At 43.3% G+C, this 22674-nt stretch overlaps 1 protein-coding gene across 3 annotated transcripts in view; it reads left to right on the forward strand.

Moving 5' to 3' along the window:
* The window catches only part of LOC138743683 (semaphorin-4B-like), a 98831-nt gene that overhangs the window by 45540 nt on the left and 30617 nt on the right, over positions 1-22674 (forward strand). For all 3 annotated transcript variants that reach the window (XM_069899269.1, XM_069899270.1, XM_069899271.1), the window contains exons 3-9: positions 4005-4064; positions 7007-7105; positions 10617-10728; positions 12350-12469; positions 13122-13273; positions 16307-16488; positions 19058-19199. In XM_069899269.1, the coding sequence (XP_069755370.1) occupies positions 4005-4064; positions 7007-7105; positions 10617-10728; positions 12350-12469; positions 13122-13273; positions 16307-16488; positions 19058-19199 (867 nt within the window). The remainder of the gene's footprint in view (positions 1-4004; positions 4065-7006; positions 7106-10616; positions 10729-12349; positions 12470-13121; positions 13274-16306; positions 16489-19057; positions 19200-22674) is intronic.

The raw sequence follows: 22674 nt of genomic DNA on the forward strand, positions 1-22674 counted from the left end.
CAGTGAAAGATAAGTTTATACTATGGGATGCAATGAAAGCATTCATTAGAGGGCAAATAATAAGTTATGTAACCAAGATGAAAAAGGACTATAATCAGGAAACAGAGCAGTTGGAAAGGGAAATAGTAAATATAGAAAAAGAATTAGCAATGAAGGAAGATACAACTAAAAGAAGAGAATTGGCAGATAAAAAAATAAAATATGAAACACTACAAACATATAAGGTGGAGAAGAATATAATGAAGACAAAACAGAAATATTATGAACTAGGTGAAAAAACGCACAAAATCCTAGCATGGCAGCTTAAGACAGAACAAGCTAAGAAAATGGTATTGGCATCAAGGAAAAAAGACAAACAAATTACATATAATCCAAAAGAAATTAAGGAATACTTTAGAGAATTCTATGAACAATTATACCGAACTGAAAACGAAGGGAAAGAAGGGAAAATAGATGAATTTCTAACTAAAATTGAACTACCAAAACTACAAATAGAAGAACAAAATAAATTAACAAAGCCATTTGGAATAGTAGAAATACAAGAGATAATAAAAAAATTACCAAATAATAAGACACCAGGAGAGGATGGATTCCCAATAGAATTCTATAAAACATTTAAAGATGTATTAATTCCACCCCTCCTAGAAGTAATCAACCAGATTGATAAAACACAAAGCTTACCAGATTCATGTAAAACAGCAATAATTACAGTAATATTAAAGCAAGGGAAAGATCCACTCACACCAGCGTCATATAGACCAATATCTTTACTTAACACAGATTATAAGATAATAGCTAAACTATTAGCAAACAGATTAGCAGAGTATGTACCGAAAATGGTAAATCTAGACCAAACTGGATTTATCAAAAAAAGACGTACAACAGACAATATTTGTAAATTTATTAACTTAATTCATGCAGTAGAAGGGAATAAAGCGCTAACAGTAGCAGTTGCTTTAGACGCAGAAAAGGCCTTTGACAGAGTAGAATGGAATTATTTGTTCAAAGTACTGCAAAAATTCAGTTTACCGGAGAAGTATATTAATTGGATTAAAGCATTATATAAGGGACCATTGGCGAAAGTGACAGTAAATGGACATGTATCAAAGCAATTTAACATAAGCAGGTCAACACGGCAGGGATGCCCACTATCACCTTTATTGTTCGCGTTAGCTATAGAACCACTAGCAGAATTGATAAGAACAGAAAATAATATAAAAGGGATAAAAATAAAAGACAAGGAATATAAAATCAGTTTATTTGCGGATGATGTTATAGTATACTTAACAGAACCAGAACTATCAATAAAAGAATTATATAAGAAATTGAAGGAATATGGAGAAGTGTCGGGGTACAAGATCAACGTAAATAAAAGTGAAGCAATGCCTATGAATAATGCGGATTTCTCAAAATTTAAGAAGGAATCACCATTTAGATGGCAAATGCAGGCAATAAGATACCTAGGTGTACAAATAAACAAAAATCTCGGCCAACTATATAAACTCAATTATTATCCACTAATGAAAAAATTACAGGACGATTTAGAGCATTGGAAAGATTTACCACTAACACTAATAGGAAGGATAAACTGTATTAAAATGAACATTTTTCCAAGGATATTATACCTATTTCAGGCATTGCCAATACAACTGACAGAGAAATTCTTCAAGGAGTTAAAGAAAATAATAAGGAATTTTTTATGGAAAGGGGGAAACCGAGGATAGCACTAGATAAATTAACAGAATGGTATAAACAAGGAGGCTTACAACTGCCAAACTTTAAAAATTATTATAGAGCCGCACAATTAAGATATCTATCAGATTTTTATCAAACAAGGGAAAAGCCAGATTGGACCAGATTAGAATTAAATAAAATAGGGGAAAAGATACCTGAACACATATTATATAAATGGGATGAAAAATTGGTACAACATAGAAGTTCTCCAGTATTACATCATCTACTCAATATTTGGAAGAAGATTCATGTAGAAAGAAATAAAACAAATGATCAATTACCAAAACTAATATTGACGCAAAACAAGTTACTCTCTTTTACAATAGATAACCTTTCCTTTAGAGAATGGAAGAAAAAAGGGATTAAAAGAATAGAAAATTGTTTTTCAGGAAATAGATTATTATCCTTTGAACAAATGAAAGATAAATACAATATAACTCAAGATACAGTGCTGGCATATTACCAATTGAGATCCTACTTGAAGGATAAATTAGGAAGCAGTCTGAGTTTGCCAGAGGGAAGTAACTTTGAATATGTGATTACAGATACAATGATAATCAAAAGATTTATAACAAATATGTATATTAAACTGCAAGAAAAGGAGAATGAGGAAACAAATGGTAAAACTAAACATAAATGGGAACAAGATTTAAATATAAAGATAAAAAAGGAAACATGGGAGAAGTTATGTTCTGGAACGATGAGAAATACAATAAATACGAGGTTACGTATGATACAATATAACTGGATACACAGGCTATACATTACACCTCAAAAGTTAAATAAATGGGACCCAACAGTATCTGATAGATGTTTTCGATGTAAAAAAGAAATGGGAACAACAATTCATGCAATCTGGACATGTGAGAAAGTAGAAAAATTTTGGGAAGACCTAAATCAGATATTAAATAAAATAACAGAAAACAATATACCAAAGAACCCAGAGATCTTCCTCCTAAGTAACATAAAAAACAAAGAATTTGGAATTGATTTGGAGGATGCACAAAAAAGATTTGTAAAGATAGCTCTAGCCATAGCAAAAAAATGTATTATGTCAACCTGGAAATTGGAAAATAATTTGAAAATACAACAATGGTATATAGAAATGAATAAATGTATTCCATTAGAAAAAATAACATATAGTTTAAGAAATAATATTGAATTATTTGAACAAATATGGGAGCCTTACATGAAACATAATAGCGAAAACCTACCTGGGACAATCACTACCTAAATTAACGGAAGGAGAAAGAAATGAAAAGAATGGACTCAGTGGAATTTCTTGTGTATTTTTATTGAATGACAACATTGTTTGACTGGTTTAATGTATCCTAGATTTTGTACTTTAAATGGATGGGAGGGGGGAGGTAGGGAGGGTGGGATGGGAGGAGGGAGGGGGGGGAGAAAATGGCACTGTATATGTGTGAAAAGGAAAAAGTGTGTATCATGGTTAATGTGATTTATGGTGTGAAAAATAATAAATTTTAAAAAAAACATGCACAGTAAATGGTCGGGCATTGAGGAGTGCGGAGGAGCAAAGAGACCTGGGGATGCAGAGACATTTTACCCTGAGGGTGGCATCACAGGTGGACAGGGTTGTAAAGAAAACATTTGGTATTTTAGCCGTTATAAATCAAAGTATTGATTATAGGATTGGGATGTTATGGTGAGGTTGTATAAGACATTGGTGAGGCCAAATTTGGAATACTGTGGGCAGTTCTGGACACCAAACTACGGGAAGGATATCAGTAAGATTGAAAGAGTGCCAAGAAGATTGACTTGGATGTTGCCGGGTCTTCAGGAGTTGAGTTACAGGAAGAGATTAAACAGGTAAGGACTTTATTCCTTGGAACGAAGAAGAGTAAGGGGAGATTTGATAGAGGTTTTCATAATTGTAAGGGATTGCCATCTGATGTGGTAAATGCAGACTCACTCTTAAGTTTTAAAAATAAATTGGATAGATACATGGATGGGAGAGGTCTGGAGGGCTATGGAATGGGAGCTAAATAATAGTCAGGACAGACTAGAAGGGCCGAGTGGCATGCTTTTCTGTGCTGTAGCATTCGATGTGAAATCCAAAGCACCCTATGCTCCAGTAACTGTTTTATTTTACATTAGCTTGCCTCTGCAGCTCAGTTATTTACTTTTCAATGTCCCAAGTCGGGTATTTAAAGTCAGGAATAAATTGCAGAGATCACACTGACAATTATATTCTCTGTTTGTCACTTTCCTTGCATCTCCCAATTTCCATGCATCTGTTCCTTTGACAGATCACATGGGAAGTTTCCGGAAAGGAGAGGGCAGATTGCACTGCAATCGGCAAGACGAAGGTAAGTATTTGTGGCATCGTTTACTTCTTTCCTTGCACTCCAGCTCCAAAAGGAAAGTAAATGAAATAGAAATTTAACCATGTGATCATACGCAGTTTGTTTTTCCTCTCGATGTTCCACTCTTCCCAGCTCCGTTCCTCTGCTATTGGAGAGAGAAGAGAGAGGAAAGGGGCTGGTTTTATAAAAAAGGGAATGAATGAATTAAAACAAATGGGATTGAGTTCTAAAATCAGTGAAAACAGAAAAAGGCTCTTCATCCATTCAATCACTTATGAACAGAACAGAACAGAGTGCAGCACAGAAGCTGACCCTTCCACCACTGTTTGCATCATCATCAGACCCAAATCCCCATCAATTTCCTGTAATGGGGTAGTGTACTGTGGGCAATCAATCTACGGCCCGGATGCAAGAAGAAAGTCTGCAGGTGCTGTGATAGTGGTTATTGCACCAAGTGCCAGAGAAACTCAGCAGGTCCGGCAGCTTCCACAGGAGGCAAAGAAATCTAATGTTTTGGGCCAGAGCCCATCACCAAGATAAAAGCAAAAAGCAGCAGGGGGAGGAGGGAAGAAGGAGCAGGGGAGGAGCGAAGGGGCAGGGGGAGGAGCGAAGGGGCAGGGGGAGGAGCGAAGGGGCAGGGGGAGGAGTGAAGGGGCAGGGGAGGAAGGAAGAAGGGGCAGAGGAGGAGGGAAGGAGCAAGGGAGGAGTGAAGAAGGGACAGGGGAGGAGGGAAGAAGGGGCAGGGGGAGAAGGGAAGAAAGGGAAGGGGAGGAGGGAAGGAGCAGGGGAGGAGTGAAGAAGGCAGGGGGAGAAGGGAAGAAAGGGAAGGGGAGAAGGGAAGAAAGGGAAGGGGAGGAGCGAAGACGGAGCAGGGGAGGAGTGAAGAAGGGGCAGGGGAGGAAGGAAGAAGGGGCAGGGGAGATGCGAAGGAGCAGGGGGAGGAGGGAAGAAGAGGCAGGGGAGACGCAAAGGATCAGGGAAGGAGGGGCAGGGGAGGAAGGAAGAAGGGGCAAGGGGAGGAGAGAAGAAGGCAGGGGAGGAGGGAAGAATGAACAGGGGGAGGAGCTTAAGCCAGTATCCAAGGGACCACAGGTGAACAAGAGAGAAACGCTGATGGGAGTCTAGCTGTGTGAATGAAGAGCTGGAGGAGAGGAGATAGAGGGATGGGGAAAGAGGGAGATGGTGGGGGGGGGGGGTCCTAATGTAAACCAGACGTCAATGTGAATGCCATCTAGTTGGACAAGCCCAGATGAAATCCGAGGCGTTGTTCCTTCAATTTGTGGGCTGGCTCCATTTGGCAGTGCATGAGATCGTGGATGGACAAGGGGCAGGGAATTGAAATAGAGATCCCCACTGTTACAGCAGACTGAGCATAGGTGCTCAATGAAGCAATCTCTCAAACTGTATCCAGTCTCTCCAATGTAGAGGAGGTCACAAATGGAGCACCAGGTGCAGTGGACCACCCCGTGCAGAGTCACAGGGGAAGTGTTGCTTCACTTGGAAGGACTGTCTGTAGCTCTGAATGGTAATGAGGGAAATAGTGTGGGCATAAGTGTGGCAGTTCTTGCAGTCACAGGGGATGATTGGTGGGGAGGGAGGAGTGGATGAGGAGTGAAAAGTCCCTGTGGAAAGCAGAAAAGGAAAGTGGTGAAGTCATATGTGTGCAGAAATTGCGGTGAATGATGTGTTGGATGTGGTAGGTCAGGACAAGGGGATTCCCATCCTTGCTGTATCTAGGGTTGGATGGGGCCAGAGCATATGTGTGAGAAATAGAGATGTGGGTAAGGGTTGAGTTGATGGCAGTAGAGGGGAAGCCATAGACGAGGATATCTCGGATGATGTGGAAAGGAAGATCTCATTCTGAGAGCATATGAGGTGGAGGAATTGCAAGAAACAAGTAGAATTCTTATAGGGGAGGGTGTGAAGAGTCCAGGAAACTTTGGGAAAGCCCACCAATGACCGATTGCCTTTAGGATATGGGAGGGAAGCAGAGGTCTTGGGAGAAACCCACACAGTGGCAGGGAGATCGTTGAAACTCCATGCACTCAGCTCTGAAGGCCAAGGCTTAACCCAGGCTGCTGGAGTTAGGAGGGAGGAGCACTACCTGCTGCTCCACTTTGCCGCCCTGACCTCTAGAAACTGGAGGGCTTGTGGCCTGAAGAAATTCTCAACTAAAATAGGAAAATTGTTTACTGAAAAATCAAAAGCCAGCATAAAAAGGAAGACAAGCTGAGATGTTCAGGGTAAAAATAACTGAATAAAGTTGAAATCAAATGGGACAGAATAGATTAACTTACTGTGATGTAGCGTGAACCTGGGGCCATGTATCATAGCACCTTGCCCTGAACTATTCATGGCCAGTTTTTACTGACTTTTCCTGTCTGATTAAAAATGCAGGATGTGGATATTATCACATTGATATCCCAGCCCAGAGAGATTGTCTCTGTGGTTTGCCCCTTCCTTTACTATGAAATATGACGGGCCAATGAGACCCATGTGAAAGTGATTCCCAATAGGAAGTGCTTGCTTCAATTTCCATATGGGCATAACTTTCACTATTTGTGGTCACAAATCTTCAAACAAGAAGATTATATTGTGTATGCGTATCCTTGACCAACAAATATCAGGGCAAATGTATAGCGGTTAGCGCAATGCTGTTACAACACCAAGGGTTCGAAACTCACGGTGTCTGTAAGGAGCTTATACGTTCTCCCCGGGTCTTTGTGGGTTTTCCCCAGGGGCTCCAGCTATTTCCCACCTTTCAAAATGTAGGTAAGTTGGTGTAATTGGGCAGCATGGGCTGAAAGGGTCTGTTACCATCCTGTCTAATGGTCTAAGTTTTAAAACCATCATGACTAGTGCAAGTATTTGCAACATCTCCACTTCCTTTCTGTGCGAAAGCCTGATGGATGCGTTTGGAATCACTTTCTCTATTTTTTTGGCAGGAAGAATGCAGCAATTTCATCCGGGTTCTGCAGTATCTCAACGACACACACATTTTCACGTGCGGGACGTTCGCCTTTGACCCACAGTGCGCCTACATTGTAAGACAAATTCTCTTCTCCTACTAAACCCATAGATGGCATGAAAATGTGCTACCTCTCTGTGTAGATTTTCCTGTGCCAGTTGGAGTAGCAGAGTTCTGATGGCATCGTGGCTGACCAATAGGGAACAAGGTGTTTTCACTCTGCCGAAAACATGCTGTATTGTTGAGAGAAATTCTGGTGTCATTGCCAATCAGCAGAAGGTGTTACTTTAATTAAAGCATGTCAAGTATTTTTTTGCACCTGAATGTTCCATCAACTTCAGTCCTCACCCCCTGCCCCCCCCCCCCCCGAACCTCACTGATCTACAGCCCTCTGCCTAGTTGCCATGGGTTTAGTTCAGAGCAACAAGAAGCTGAGTTTGAGGCTAAGCTAATGAGTAAGTCAGCCCAGGAGGTTTATCTTGTGCAGTTCAATCACAAAAGCAAAACCCTACATCGTAAGGGAGAATCAAGGACTTTTTGTGAACCCTATGAAGTTTGTGGTTTTCTTCTTGTGCAGATCCTCACGACATCAGGAGCTATGCTCGGAGGGACCCAAACTGCAGAAAATCTTGCAGCCTGCAATGCACACAGGATGCTGCTTGTATGGACATAATCTTGTTGGGAGTGCTCATGCAGAGGCCCTTTGGATGGAAACAGGCTACATAAAGGCTTGTCACAGCTGCCTCATCACGACTCGGAGAGGATCAGTTTGGGTGGGTGCTCAGCTGTGGACCAGGAGTTGGGCCCCCATTCAACTGCATCTTCAAATGAAGTCCAGAGTGAAGACCTCTCACCACCAGGTCCAATTACCTTAAGGGGTTGGGAATCTGGTTCTGGTAGAGCCTAAGAATGCCCAAGGATGGGGAATGTCCATACTGGGGATGTAGGGGTGGTGCTCCTTTTCAAATGGGATAACCACAAAAAGACACATCTGCACTATTCAAACACCAACATTTTTTCTTGCATTAACTGTAACTACGAATATTTATTTTCTCTCTGTCCATTATCTCTTTCTACACTACGTTAGTTTAATGCATTGTAGTGTTTTTTTTTGTGTAGTCTTTCAAAGGCGCTATTTGCCTTGGCGAGTCTGTTGTCTATCTCATTGTCGATCCTTGCATCTGATGAAATGGTGCAGCCGAGATAGGTAAACTGGTTGACCGTTTTGAGTTTTGTGTGCCCGATGGAGATGTGGGGGGGCTGGTAATCATGGTGGGGAGCTGGCTGATGGAGGACCTCAGTTTTCTTCAGGCTGACTTCCAGGCCAAACATTTTGGCAGTTTCCGCAAAGCAGGACGTCAAGCGCTGAAGAGCTGGCTCTGAATGGGCAACTAAAGCGGCATCGTCTGCAAAGAGTAGTTCACGCACAAGTTTCTCTTGTGTCTTGGTGTGAGCTTGCAGGCGCCTCAGATTGAAGAGACTGCCATCTGTGCGGTACCGGATGTAAACAGCGTCTTCATTGTTGGGGTCTTTCATGGCTTGGTTCAGCATCATGCTGAAGAAGATTGAAAAGAGGGTTGGTGCCAGAACACAGTCTGGAAAAACAACCAACTGAAAAACCTCACAAAGATAAGCGTATACAGAGCCGTTGTCATACCCACACTCCTGTTCGGCTCCGAATCATGGGTCCTCTACCGGCACCACCTACGGCTCCTAGAACGCTTCCACCAGCGTTGTCTCCGCTCCATCCTCAACATCCATTGGAGCGCTTACATCCCTAACGTCGAAGTACTCGAGATGGCAGAGGTCGACAGCATCGAGTCCACGCTGCTGAAGATCCAGCTGCGCTGGATGGGTCACGTCTCCAGAATGGAGGACCATCGCCTTCCCAAGATCGTGTTATATGGCGAGCTCTCCACTGGCCACCGTGACAGAGGTGCACCAAAGAAAAGGTACAAGGACTGCCTAAAGAAATCTCTTGGTGCCTGCCACATTGACCACCGCCAGTGGGCTGAAAACGCCTCAAACCGTGCATCTTGGCGCCTCACAGTTTGGCGGGCAGCAACCTCCTTTGAAGAAGACCGCAGAGCCTACCTCACTGACAAAAGGCAAAGGAGGAAAAACCCAACACCCAACCCCAACCCACCAATTTTCCCCTGCAACCGCTGCAATCGTGTCTGCCTGTCCCGCATCGGACTTGTCAGCCACAAACGAGCCTGCAGCTGACGTGGACTTTTTACCCCCTCCATAAATCTTCGTCCGCGAAGCCAAGCCAAAGAAAGAAGAGTGTTTTTTTGCAAGTACCAACTGTTTGGCTGCAGCAAGGAAGCATTTCAGTACATGTGTATATGACCATAAACTCATTATCATGTTTCTGAAGTGACTCTCTTTTGTTTTTTTTCTCATCATTATGGTAATACTGGATTGCAGCCCCTCGCTCTGCTCCATTCAAGGGAAAACAAAGGAAAATAACTGTGCATTTTGTGAAATTGTGAATCTGCCAAATGTCTTTCGGGGTGGGTGCTGCGGGGTGCTCTGAGGCTAGGGGTGGGTGCTGTGGGGATGCAGTGAGGCTAGATGTAGGTGCTGTGGGGGTGCACGAGGCTCGGGTGGGTACAGCGAGGGTGCACTGAGGCTCAGGGTGAGTGTTGAAGGGGTGCAGTGAGGCTCGGGGTGGGTGCTGCGGGGGTGCACTGAGGCTCGTGGTTAGTTTCGATGTAAAAAAAAATAGAGGACTTCATGATTCTGGAAAGTAAACAATTGTTGAAATTTAGGGAAAATGTAACTCATGTGAGCAAATGGTAATATTTAGCAATGCTATTTATTTACAAATTTGATTATTAATGTATATTTTAGTAAAAAAGTATGATCAACAAAATGCCCACACCCTCAAGAACCTCCAGTATAAAGAGCTGAACAACCCCATATTTGAATGCCCACTCCCAACTGGACACTAACCTCTCTGCCTCCAGGGATGCGTCATCTGGAGATCAGGTCCCCACTCGAGAAGTTCCAGCTCTTACTTCAATCACCCACCATTGCCGAGTCAGGGATCTGCTCTGCTCCCTCAGTACGTAAGACAAGAACCTAGCAATAGTAAACTATGTGAAAGGTAGAACCTGTTGGGGATATGATCATTGGGCTACAGAACTCAGAAAGGTCAGTGACCTACCATATTGATCCATTTAATACCCCATGACAGTAGTTGAAGCATGCTAGGAAACCAGTCACATGACCTTCCCAAAAATTCAGTCGTGGAATATGACTAGAAGGATAATTAATCTGCTCCTCTGTCTGTTGAGGCCACTGTTAATCCAGACAAAGGGTATGTTTGTAACAGGTGTATTCCTGCGGGAGAATTGGTCAAAGCACAGTTTCATGTGTGCAATGGGTGTGTGCACACTGAAGGGTTCAGATTGTGGATTAGAGCGAAGGATTCAGCAGTTATGTAGATCAGTGAAGGGTGGGTGAGGTGTAAAAATTGGTGAGGTACATGGTGGTGTGTTAGAGCTTGGTGAGATGCCTATGATCGTGCATCAGTAATAATATTATGTCACTTATATAATTCATTATATTGTTGATTTCAGTTGGTGTCTGACTTTGAGCTGGTGAAAGACAAGAACGGAGATATCTTGGTGGAGAGTGGCAAGGCTCGCTGCCCATATGATCCTGCTTTTCAACTCAGCACTGTGGTCACGGGTAATCACATGCATTGTTCATTCGTAGTGGACAGGGCTGAGATAAACTCTGACCAAGGAAATGAGCCTTGTGCATGGGGTATACCACTGAACTGCTGCCTGTGTGCAGGTGTATTGAATCTTTACAGACCCAGGAGCTGTGGTGGAACCAAATCATTTCAGCCTGTGCTGTTCACAGTATGTTCAGGAAAGAGGCAGCTGTCAACATGTGCTCAAAATGCAATATTTCCTCTTTTCCTTGATTTTGGGCTTCTTCTAAAATCTTTTTATCATTTCAGTGAAGATGCCACAGGCTGTTGAACAGAAGAAAATTAAATGTAACACCCATGAATGGTGGTATGAAGAAGTTGAGACACCTTGAAATTATTTTATGTAACATGTTTTCAGCACATGTTAATTTCGTATTTCAGACCAGCTCAGGGTGCGGGGAGGCACAGTCCAGGGCATTGAGCGCCCAGGTCTCTTCCTCTCAATGCCAACTTGTCTATGTGGGTGAGGAACAGGAATCGGTGGGGGTGGGTGAGGAACAGGAGTTGGTGGGAGTGGGTGAGGAGCAGGAGTCGGTGGGGGGGTGGGTGAGGAGCAGGAGTCGGTGAGGGTGGGTGAGGAACAGGAGTCGGTGGGGGTGGGTGAGGAACAGGAGTCGGTGGGGGTGGGTGAGGAACAGGAGTCGGTGGGGGGTGAGTGAGGAACAGGAGTCTGTGAGGGGTGGGTGAGGAACAGGAGTCAGTGGGGGTAGGTGAGGAACAGGAGTCGGTGGGGGATGGGTGAGTAACAGGAGTCTGTGAGGGGAGGGTGAGGAACAGGAGTCGTGGGGGGTGGGTGAGGAACAGGAGTCGGTGGGGGTGGGTGAGGAACAGGAGTTGTGGGTGGTGGGTGAGGAACAGGTGTCGGTGGGGGTGGGTGATGAACAGGAGTCGGTGGGCGTGGGTGAGGAACAGGAGTCGATGAGGGGTGGGTGCGGAATAGGAGTCGGTGTCTGGCAGGTTAGTAAGACATTACAAATATGTACTGTGTGTTTGCAAGGAAGTTGTCAGCAAAATCAGTTCATGCCAGTTAAATTTACAAAATACAACCAGAAATATATGTCATGTCAGAAGGACAGTTACAATTAGTCAGGACATCAAAGGTTGTGGGGAGGAGGCTGGGATGTGGGGCTGAGTGGGAGGATGAATCAACTCAAGATTAGAGTGGTGGGACTGACTCGATGGGCCGATGGGCCTACTTCTGGCCATCTTGTGAAATTTCCATTGTTTGTGATGTAATGACTGTTAAGAAATATATGCTGCTATTCGCTGTGTAGCGCCGGTTACCATGATTAATTCTCCTTCAACGCCTATGGTTTTATTTTGTCTTGCTCCCATCAACATTGGCAACTGAGTCACATTCTCAGGTATACACTGGGTAACGGTAGGGTGAGGATTTGGAGTTGAGATGTGTGAAGAAGACAAGTGCAGCTCCTTTATTCCCACTTCAAATTCTGGCTTAAAAACCAATTTCTTTTTAAATAAAGTGGAATACTAATGTGGTGAAGCTAATTCAAGGTACCTGCTCTGAAATACACTGTGTGTGTGAGAGTAAGTGACTAACCCAGTCTTTCCTCTCCAACTCTGAACTACCAGATGGAGTCCTCTATGCAGCAACAGCGTTTAATCTCCAGGGGACTCAATTCCTTATCTCCAGGGCAATGGGTCCTTTCAATCAGCGGATCATAACAGAGGCATTAGATTCCTGGTTGAAGGGTGAGTACCCAAAGATTTTTGATACATATTCATTAGTTGCATTTTTGAAGAGAAAAATTGATCAAGTCGATTGTCATACATTCATGTATGACATGCATGTATGACAAGGATCTGATCTGGGATATTTCAGTGTGCTGCTTCCTTCGGGAAGCCTCAGACACTCTTGTTTCTTTCATTCCCAAATTCTCTCATTATGCTGCCCATAACTTTTATGGATCTGATTTGTCGAAGTAAAACCTCCCAAAACTTCAGAAATGAATATTTGACTTCAAGCCATTGTCTTTTAACTCGAGTCATTTGCTTGTTCAGCTTTAAGCTGTCCTTTCACTTTAGCACGTTTTAAAATTTTTTAGAAATAAATGTAGGCGTACATCATGGTGACAGGCCCTTCCAGCCCACAGACCTGTATCGCCCAATTAACCTGCAACCTCTGTACGTTTTGGGGGGAAGGAAGCTGGAGCACCCAGAGGAAACCCACGCAGACACATGAAGAACGTACCGTGCAGGATTTGAACCCGGGTTGCTGGCACTGTAATAACTGGTCTACTAAACGTGCCATCCATTTACTGTGACCCTGACTTCTATCTGCAATGTGCACGTACAATATTGAGCCATGACAATGGAAACTGAGATTCTTTTGCACCTCCTGCAGAACCAGCGTTCATTGGCTCAGCTTTGGTGGAGGAAAGTTTGGGAAGTGAAGTGGGCGATGATGACAAACTATATTTTTTCTTCAGTGAGTTGAGCGAGGAGTTTAATTACTTCACCAAACTACGAGTCTCCAGAGTTGTCAGGATTTGCAAGGTAATCAACCACAGGAAACTATTCTTTACCCTTCCTATCCAATGAGACTTGGTTCACATTTTCAGTCAGCGACTCCTTGGCTTGTGGAAGACAAATAATTAATTAGATGCAACATAATTTTCTTTTAATGTTCTCCTGGTTCATTGGGGTTTAGACATTACCCACTACCATCAAGAAAGAGGTACAGGAGGATCAAAATCATGGCTGCCAGGCTGGGAAATAGCTTCTTCTCGCAGGTTGTGAGATTGATTGATGCTACTGACTAAATATATTTTGTATTATATCTGTATATATTTATAGATTGTGATTATTATGTCCTGTGCTTGTGTGTGCACCGTGGTTTGGAGAAAGGCTGTTTTGCCAGGTTGTACATGTATGTTCAGATGATAATGAACTCAAACATTTGTTTTTTTTAAATTTTATTTATTAGTATCTTACATACATTTCAAATTGGCTTGCAATATCATTACACAATAAATACTAAATAATTTTCAATTCCCCCCACCTCCCACTTTCCCAAACCCTGCATAATGAACTTGAACTTGATATGAGGGTGAGATTTACTTTGTGGAAGTGTTAGTAACATGATAAACATATTGAGGCGATAACCTTACTCTTTTAGCAACACCATGGGAAAAAAATCTCCATAAGGCATTTCGACCCAAGTCAAAAACTGACTTGAAATATTTGAATATGGAGATCTGTACTGATTGTGCACAAACAGGATTTGTTGGTTTTAATTCTGTTGCCACAGATTTGTTCCAACATAGAGAATGGTCTCAATTCCAGTTTCACGAGATCTCTTTGAACAAAGCAATGCTAAGGCTAATGATGAGTCACAATGGTGCTTTTTAAATTTTTTATTGAGTAAACAGCTGTATGCAGAAAATTTGTAAAATACACAGCAGAGAGGTCAAATATCCGGAAATCATCAAAGTTCTCTAATTCATAGAGTACATAGCAGCTTACAATTATATCCTGAATATATTATATTTTCATTTTCTCCCCCAGCTTGAGCCTGTTACTTCTATATTTAAAGTATACCTTATATCTGGAGTAATAGAATAAAGTGTTGGAAACAGGCTTATAATACAACTAAAGATTCTGAAAGTAGTTCAGGAAAGGTCCCCTTAGGTTTTGAAACCTTATGTCTAAGTTACTAACAGAATAACGAATCTTTTCGAGGTTTAAACAGGACATGATATCCCTCAGCCAATGGCCAATGGCAGCATCCCTCCCATCTGAGTAATATTGCACATCTGGCCAAAAGAGAGGTAAAAAACAGAACCCAAGATTTAATTGGAGTCAAACGGACGTCATCCTCTCCTGTGATACCAAAGAGGGCAACCAGAGGGTTCAGTTCAAGTTTTAAATTGAGGATAGGGTTTGGAAAACATCCCTCCAGTATTTTGTGAGGTTGGGGCACATCCAAAACATATGAATAAGAGAGGCTTCATCTATCTTACATTTACCACAACAAGAATTTACATCTGGATAAATGCAAGATAATTTAGCCCTGGGCACAACTTTAAATTGCAACAAACAATGACAGACTCAGAGGGATGTGAAGTTAACCAATTTAAAGATTAAATCCCAAGCCTCATCCGACAATGAAAGGCCTAAATCCTGTTCCCAGGCTTATCAAGTGGGACAGATCTTAAATCTGCCAGCTATTCATAAATAACAGATACTAAACCTTTAAGAGTTTTAATTTTTTTTTAAAAACACCTCAACAATGTTCATATCAGGTACACCAGGAATGTTAGGTATCAGAGAGTGGAGAAAATGTCTGATTTGCAAGTATCTGAAAAAAAAATAGGCCAAATAGGCAAATTTAACTTTTCAGAAAGTTGTTCAAATGAGGCAAAGTAATTATCAACAAAAAGATCTTTAAAACACTTAATCTCCAGTCCATTCCATTTTTGAAATACAGAACCATGTAAGGAAGGTTGGAAAGAAATGATTGGATAGAATATAAAATCCATATTTTCTGAACTGGGCCCATACCCTTACAGTGTGCCTAACAACAGGACCACCCCACCAGCCTCTGCATACAACACATTATTTTTTAGATTTTTATTTTTACAACACAAATAACTATAATTTCTGCCACCAACAACATGATCCCACCACCAGACACCTCTTCCTCTCTCCTCCCCTCTCCCCCTGCCATAGGAACTGCTCCCTCCACGACTCTCTTGTCCACTCATCCCTTCCTATTAATCTCACCCTTGGCACCTTCCCCTGTAGCTACAGGAAGAGCCACACGTGCCCACACCTCCTCCCTCACCACCATTCGGGGCCCCAAACGGCCCTTCTAAGTGAAGCCATTTGTTTATCCATGGGGATCGTTTGCTGCATTTAGTGGGCTAGTTGTGGAATTCTCTACATCGGAGAGACTGGGCGCAGGTTGAGATATCACGTCTCTTCTGCATCAGTGGCAGGGATCTCCCAGTGGCCGACCACTTCAGTTCTGCATCCCACTCCTGTGTTGACATGTCTGTCCATGGCCTTGTGCACTATCAAATCAAACTACCCATAAATTGCAGAAGCAACACCTAATTATCCATCTTGGCATTCTCCAGCCGGAAGGCATTCAGGTCGTCTTCCCTGGTTTCTGCTAACCTGCTCCCTGTTCTTCCTCTCTCTTCTTTCCTCCAGCTCTCCTCCCCCCTTCTCTCTCCATTTCTCAGAACCATCCCCCCCCCCTCTTTGTTTGCTGGTGTTCCCTCCCACTCTTATCCACCTATTGCCTCCTGCCTGTGGGACTGTGCTCCTCCCCCTGCCCCTTCCCCTAGTATTTTGTTCTGGCAGCTGCCTACATTTTGCTCGTACCTTGATGAAGGGCTCAAGCCCAAAGCATTGGCTGTGTATCCTTACCTCTGCTATTGTAAAGTACATTGTTGGAGCTGCTGAGTTTCTCCAGCATTGTGTTTATTCATAATCAAGCTATGCTCAAATCTGTAAGCAACATAAACTTTAAAAATGTCAAAGTATGCACTAACTGTCTCAGTTTTTATAACTTGGCTGCAGGGTGATATTGGTGGGCTCAAGATTCTACAAAGAAGGTGGTCAAGCTTCCAGAAGGCCACACTTGTGTGCAGTGATCCTTCGAGCAAGTTGTACTTTGATGTGATTCAGGATCTCTTCATGTTGCAGCGAGACCTTGGCAACTGGACCAGTACTGTGTTTTATGCAGTATTCACTTCACAATGGTAAGTTTAAACATTTTGGCATGGTTATAATTTCTTCATATTTAGTGCTTTAATTTTGTCCTATGAAGAGCATTTCAACCTAAAACCAATTTGAAATAATAGGATTTCACAGTAAAAGAGACAGAGACACTGCACAGAGAGAGAGAGGGGGGATGGAGAAAATGCACTCTACGTAAAGAGAGGTAGCAAAGGGGAGAAACAAAAGGGGAAGACATCCGACACGCATGCACGCTCTCAGATGCACAATCACATACACGTGCACACGCACACACTCGTTGTTCAATGTTTCTTTTTTGCCCTGCAGTAAATACTATGTACACATTTTGGTCCCTTTTGTCTGCCATAAGGAAAGAGTTGCCGTGATTATTACCCAGTGCCACTTACACTAAGAGGAAGAGAATCAAAAGAGAGTCCCTTCGGAGACACTGAGTGTCCGTAGATTCACTTCCAGCACTCCTGCAGCCTCTGCAGTCACACAAAGTCCTGTTATAACTCTTGGCAGCCCGAGCTCCACGTCCAAACCTCTGGCACGATCAGGAAGCCTTCAGCCCCCAAGGCCCTTTTGGGAGCCCTTTTTGCCCTCAGCACCCTCTCGCGTCTTGGTTCCATTACCTGGTTCCCAGGAACCAGTCTCCACCCGCCCACAGCCTGTATGTGTCCTGCAGCCACAAGTTGCCAGCAGCCTGTGCTGAGCTTCTCACTGGTCTGCTGCCATGGTCACCTTCCCTGTTGGGTCATCTCCCCATGCTTCTCCTTCACTGCATTTCTGGTGCCCTGCATGGGTCTGCTGCTCTCCCGGAGCCTGTAAACCCTGGTCGTTGCCCAGCACAGGCAGGTCATCTTGGGCACAGCCATCTGAAGATGCAGGATTTAAACTAAAACACTGTTGGCTCCTTTAACAGATTGTTTAAAGCCTGTATGGAGCCATCAGCATCAGGCCCAGACAGTAGTACCCCGCAGACCAGCTCTGTGTCTTTGCTCCCAGTTCTTCCGCGTCCACACAAGCAACACTGCTGCCATTATAGCAACTCCTGTAGTGCTAAATTTTCTTGTTAACAGCATAGAACTTGTCGAGTGTTTGTGATGCTCTTTCTGACTTCTCATCAGCAATGGCCTTGTTTAGACCCATCAATGGCATCCTACAACTGGGCAGGAGAGGGCATGTGGCACAAGTAGTCTATCCTGTCTGGTACATGATGGATCTCCCCCCTCCCCCCCGCTCCCCGCTCCTCCCTCCTCATTCCCCCCTCTCCCTCCCCCTCTCCATTCTCCCCTCCCCACTCCTCCCTCTCCCCTCTGCATTCCCCCCTCCCCACTCCCCTCTCCCCCTCCACGATCACCCCTCCACCTTCTGATGCAGCACCTGCCTGGTTTTTCTTATACCTTAACAAAGAGCATTTGTGACACTTGTTATCAGGCAGGGCAAGACAGGGCAGGGGGTTGGAGGATGGGGAGGGATGTCCAGGGTTAGGGTGAGGTAATTGGGAATTGCAAGATCATGATTGGATTGGCACCATTGTGATCATACATGTGCTCAATGGACTAGCATTGGACCATGAACCAGCACAGGTCTTGTCTGTGTGTCCTGGGATGTGGCAGAAGACCTAATAATTTGTTAGAAGACAACCCTCAGGTCTGGCGTGACACCTGCACATCCTCCAAGCACTGAAATTCACAGTCATGGCTGCAAACTAAACTCCCATTTATACTCTGGCTTCTGTTTTCCTGTATTGGACACTCTGTTACACTTTGCCTAAAAGCAAAATAATGGATCTTTGCCACAGTCTCAATGCTGGAAAGAAGGAACTCCAGTGGCTGTCTGGAACAAGGTGTTGGGTTCCTTCCAAGGTTCCCTTATGTTGCAAACAAATTTTCTGGCAGGACCGCCAATGCTTCAAGGATTGCACCATGTTTAACCATCAGCCCTTCTCTCTCCACTCCCCCATCTGAGCCGCCTGGAGCAGAAATGTTTGTGCCCAGTACCACTGTCCAATCCTCCTGTTCCACCTTTCACACATCCTCCCTCTCAGGCAGCCAGCCAAATGCTGCCAGTGCTGTGTCTTCTGCTTCACTGTCATTGTTCTGTGATGGTCAGGCCACGGTTTAATGCTTGGCAACGTGGAAAGCCCCAAGTAATAAGAAAAATTGCAGTCAGTAGGGCAGACTCAGGTTATGTGTTAGAGGGAGTATATCATAAACATGCGCGTACAACCATGTTGTTGTCTGGCATTTAACTTTCAATGTTGACCTCCTCTGGCCCATCCTCACGAGCTGCTGGGAAGGATGATGGAGGGTTGCATCAAAACTCCTGAAGAAAGGATTAACTCCAGGACAAGAGCAAACAGGAAGATCTGCAGACAGGATATGTGTTTACAAGTCAGCTTGTACCTCAGTGTGACTCCGTCAAAAACATAGACGTTGATAAATGGCCCAAGGAATGTAGTGGCTGGGAATGTCACTCTAAATTGAAATAGAAGGTCATTTCAATATTGTAATTTCAGTCCCTTGGTAATCCTTGGTAATTCTAACCTCGCTGATGCTTTTTTTTTGTCTGGTGTGTTAACATTAGGGATAATTCTCTGTCTGCAGTTTGTGTGTACGACATCAAAAGTATCCATGCTGCTCTGGATGGACCTTATCAACAATACAAGCGTGACTGTTCTTCTTTTACTCAGTACAAAGGTGAAGTTCCGTCTCCAAGGCCTGGGTCGGTAAGGGTCCAGATTGAAATTTAAAAAGGCAGATCGTCCAGACTGGACAGTTTTACAATGAGTCAGCTGGTGCTTAACCAGGATGATCAAAAGATGCAAGAGGACTGGGGATGGGAGCACCACCTAGATTTGTGTAAATTGATGGAACAAGGATTGGAGTAACGGTTAGCACGACGCCAATTGTATGGGACCAGGGTTTGAATCCTGCACTGTCTGTAAGGAGCTTGTACGTTCTCTCCGTGTCTGCGTGGGTTTTCCCTGGGGGCTCCGGTTTGAAACATATGGGGGGTGTAGGTCAATTGGGTATAATTGGGCGGCACAGACTTGTGGGCTGAAATTCCCTGTTACTCTACTGTATGTCTAAATTTTTAAAAAATTAAATATCCTTATTTAGCTTATAGCTCTTTTTTTGTCAATCTATTTATTACAAGCATCAGTGCAATTCTATAAAGGTATGCGCTGAATAAAAATGCAGTAATACCACCAAACGGAATCTGGCCTGGGTACTCGAGTATCCCACTCACCCCTCATCTGTCCTTGTCATCCTCACTCATCATAAGCTCAGTGAGCAAAGACTGATCAGATTTAAAACTTAGTTCAGTTAGCATCTCCTGTTTATGTGGGGAGAAAATGCAAATTTATGTCACCACTTGTCTGCAAAAAATGATTCTCAACGTCTCAACAGAATATCTCAGTTTAAGCTTATTTCCCCTTGTTCTGTATCCTCCCACCAACAGAATACACTTTCCTTTCAGATAGAACCATGGAACTCTACAGCACAGAAAACAGGCCATTCAACCCTTGAACCAAGTCTACCTTCAGTAGTCCTACTGAAGGTCCTACTGACCTGCTCCCATTTCATAAGCCTCCAGATCTCTCCCATCCATGTATCTATCCAATTTATTCTTAAAACACAAGATCGAGCCAGCATTCACCACATCAGATGGCAGCTCATTCCACACTCCCACCTCTCTCTAAGTGAAGAACTTCCCCCAAACCTTTCAGCTTTAAACTATGACCTCTCATATTTATCTCCCCCAGTCTAAGTGGAAAAAGCCAATTTGCATCCACTCTTTCTCTACTTCTCATAATCTTGTAAACCTCTATCAAATCTCCCCTCATTCTTCTTCACTCCAAGGAATAAAGTCCTAACCTGTTTAATCTTTCCCTGTAATTCAACTCCTGAAGACCCAGCAACATCCTACTAAATCTTCTCAGCACTCTTTCAATCTTATTGATATCTTTCCTGTAGTTTGGCACCCAGAAGTGCACACAACACTTCAAATTTGGCCTCACCATTGTCTTAAACAACTTCAACATAACATCCCAACTTCTATACTCAATACTTTGATTTATAAAGGCCAAATGTCACCAGCTTCGTTCACAACCCTGTCCACATACAACATCACCTTCAGGGAACAATGTATCTGTATTCCCAGATCTCTCTGCTCCTGCACCCTCCTCAGTGTCTGACCATTTACTGTGCATGTCCTACCTGAGTTTGCCTTTCCAAAATGCATAAACTCACACTTGGCTCTATTAAACTCTATCAGCCATTTTTTGGCCCATTCTCCCAGTTGGTCCAGAGCCCTCTGCAATCTTTGAAAATCTTCCTCACTGTCCACTTGCTGATCCAATTCACTGCAGATCATTGATATAAACAACAAGCAACAATGGTCCCAGCACTGATCCCTGAGGCACACCATTAGTCACAGGCCACCAGTCTGAGAAGCAACAATCCACTATCACTTTAATTTCTCCCATTCAGTTAATTTCAAATCAAGTTTACTACCTCTCCATAAATACCTAGCATCTGAACCTTCTGAACTAACCTCCCATGTGGGACCTTGTCAAAGGCCTTACTGTCCATGTAGACAACATCCACAGCCTTTCCTTCATCTACCTTCTTAGTAACCTCCTCAAAAAATTCTACAAGATTAGTTAAACACGACCTACCAGACACAAAGCCATGCTGACTGTCCTTAATCAGCCCATGACTGTCCAAATATCTACATATCCTGTCTCTCAGAACTCCTTCCAATAATTTACCTACTACTGACATCAGGCTCACTGGACTATGATTACCTTGTTTATTTTTGGAGCCTTTTTTAAACAACAGAACAACATGAGCTTCCCTCCAATCCTTCGGCACCTCACCCGTGGCTAAGAACATTTTAAATATTTCTGCCAGGGCCCCTGCAATTTCTACACTCGTCTCCCTCAAAGTCCGAGGGAATATCATATCTGGCCCGGGTAAGGCAGCAAGCACCTCCTCCTCTTTAATCTCCATATGTTCCATGACACTTCTGTTTGTTCCCCTTCCTTCCTTCCTTATACACTACACCAGTTTCCTGATGCAAAAAAAATGATTTAAGATCTCCCCTATTACATGATGCTCCACACTTGGTTGACCAATTTTGTCCTTTTACACTTCATATACTTGTAGAAACCCTTTGGTTTTACCTTCACATTATCTGCCAGAGCAACTTCAGGTCTTCTTTTTCCCTTCCTGATTTTTTCTGGAGTATGTTCTTGCATGTTCTGGTACACTTCAAGTATTTCATTTTCTCCTTGTTGCCTCTACCTACTGTACACCTCCCTCTTTTTAACCAGATCGCCAATATTCCCTGTGCCTGTTAACTTTGCCTTTAATCTTGAGAGGAACATGCAAACTCTGCACTCTCAAAATTTCTCCTTTGAAGGCCATCCAGAGACAACTTATCACAATCCACTCTTCCCAGATCGTTTCTCATTTCCACAAAATTTGCCTTTCTCCAATACAGAATCTCAACTCGAGGACCAGACTTATCCTTCTCCATAATTAACTTGAAACTAATGATATTAATGTCACTGGACCCAAAATGTTCAGGTACATCTGTCACCTGACTTGTTTGGTCCCCTAATAAGAGAACAATTCTTTTCATTCAAAATGCTAGAGCCTAATTTCACTCATCCTCGAGCTTTCTTTGACGTTGGGAAAATAAACCCACTTTGCGTCTCCTTGAGATACAACCTATGAAGCCCTGGAAAGGTTTGTGCTCCCCTCCTCCTTGAATATATTGTACATGTCTATTAAGGACATTAATAACATAGGAGCAATTGATCTCATTGACCATGATCTAAACGTGAAGCATCCATTGCATTCACACTAACCTGTACAAAGTGGAGGGAGGGAAGTTTAGAGAAGACAGTAAGTTACATTTTTTGAAATACACAGACAGTTGTGGGGACCTGGAATGCTTTGCCAGGGGTGGGGGTGGAGGCTGGAACATTAGGGGGATTTAAGAGACCCTTAGACACTTGGATGAAAGAAAAATAGAGGGTTATGAGGTAGGGAGGATCTATTTTTTTGGTAGGTAAATATGGCTCAGCACGACATCACTGTGTTGTAAGGATCTGATCATCTCCATTTTCTTATCATCAAGATGTTAGGCTGATGGGCCAACCATAGTATAGCTTCTCTCTTTTAAATTCT

This window comes from Narcine bancroftii, chromosome 9 (assembly GCF_036971445.1).
Source record: "Narcine bancroftii isolate sNarBan1 chromosome 9, sNarBan1.hap1, whole genome shotgun sequence".
Lineage (NCBI taxonomy): Eukaryota > Metazoa > Chordata > Chondrichthyes > Torpediniformes > Narcinidae > Narcine > Narcine bancroftii.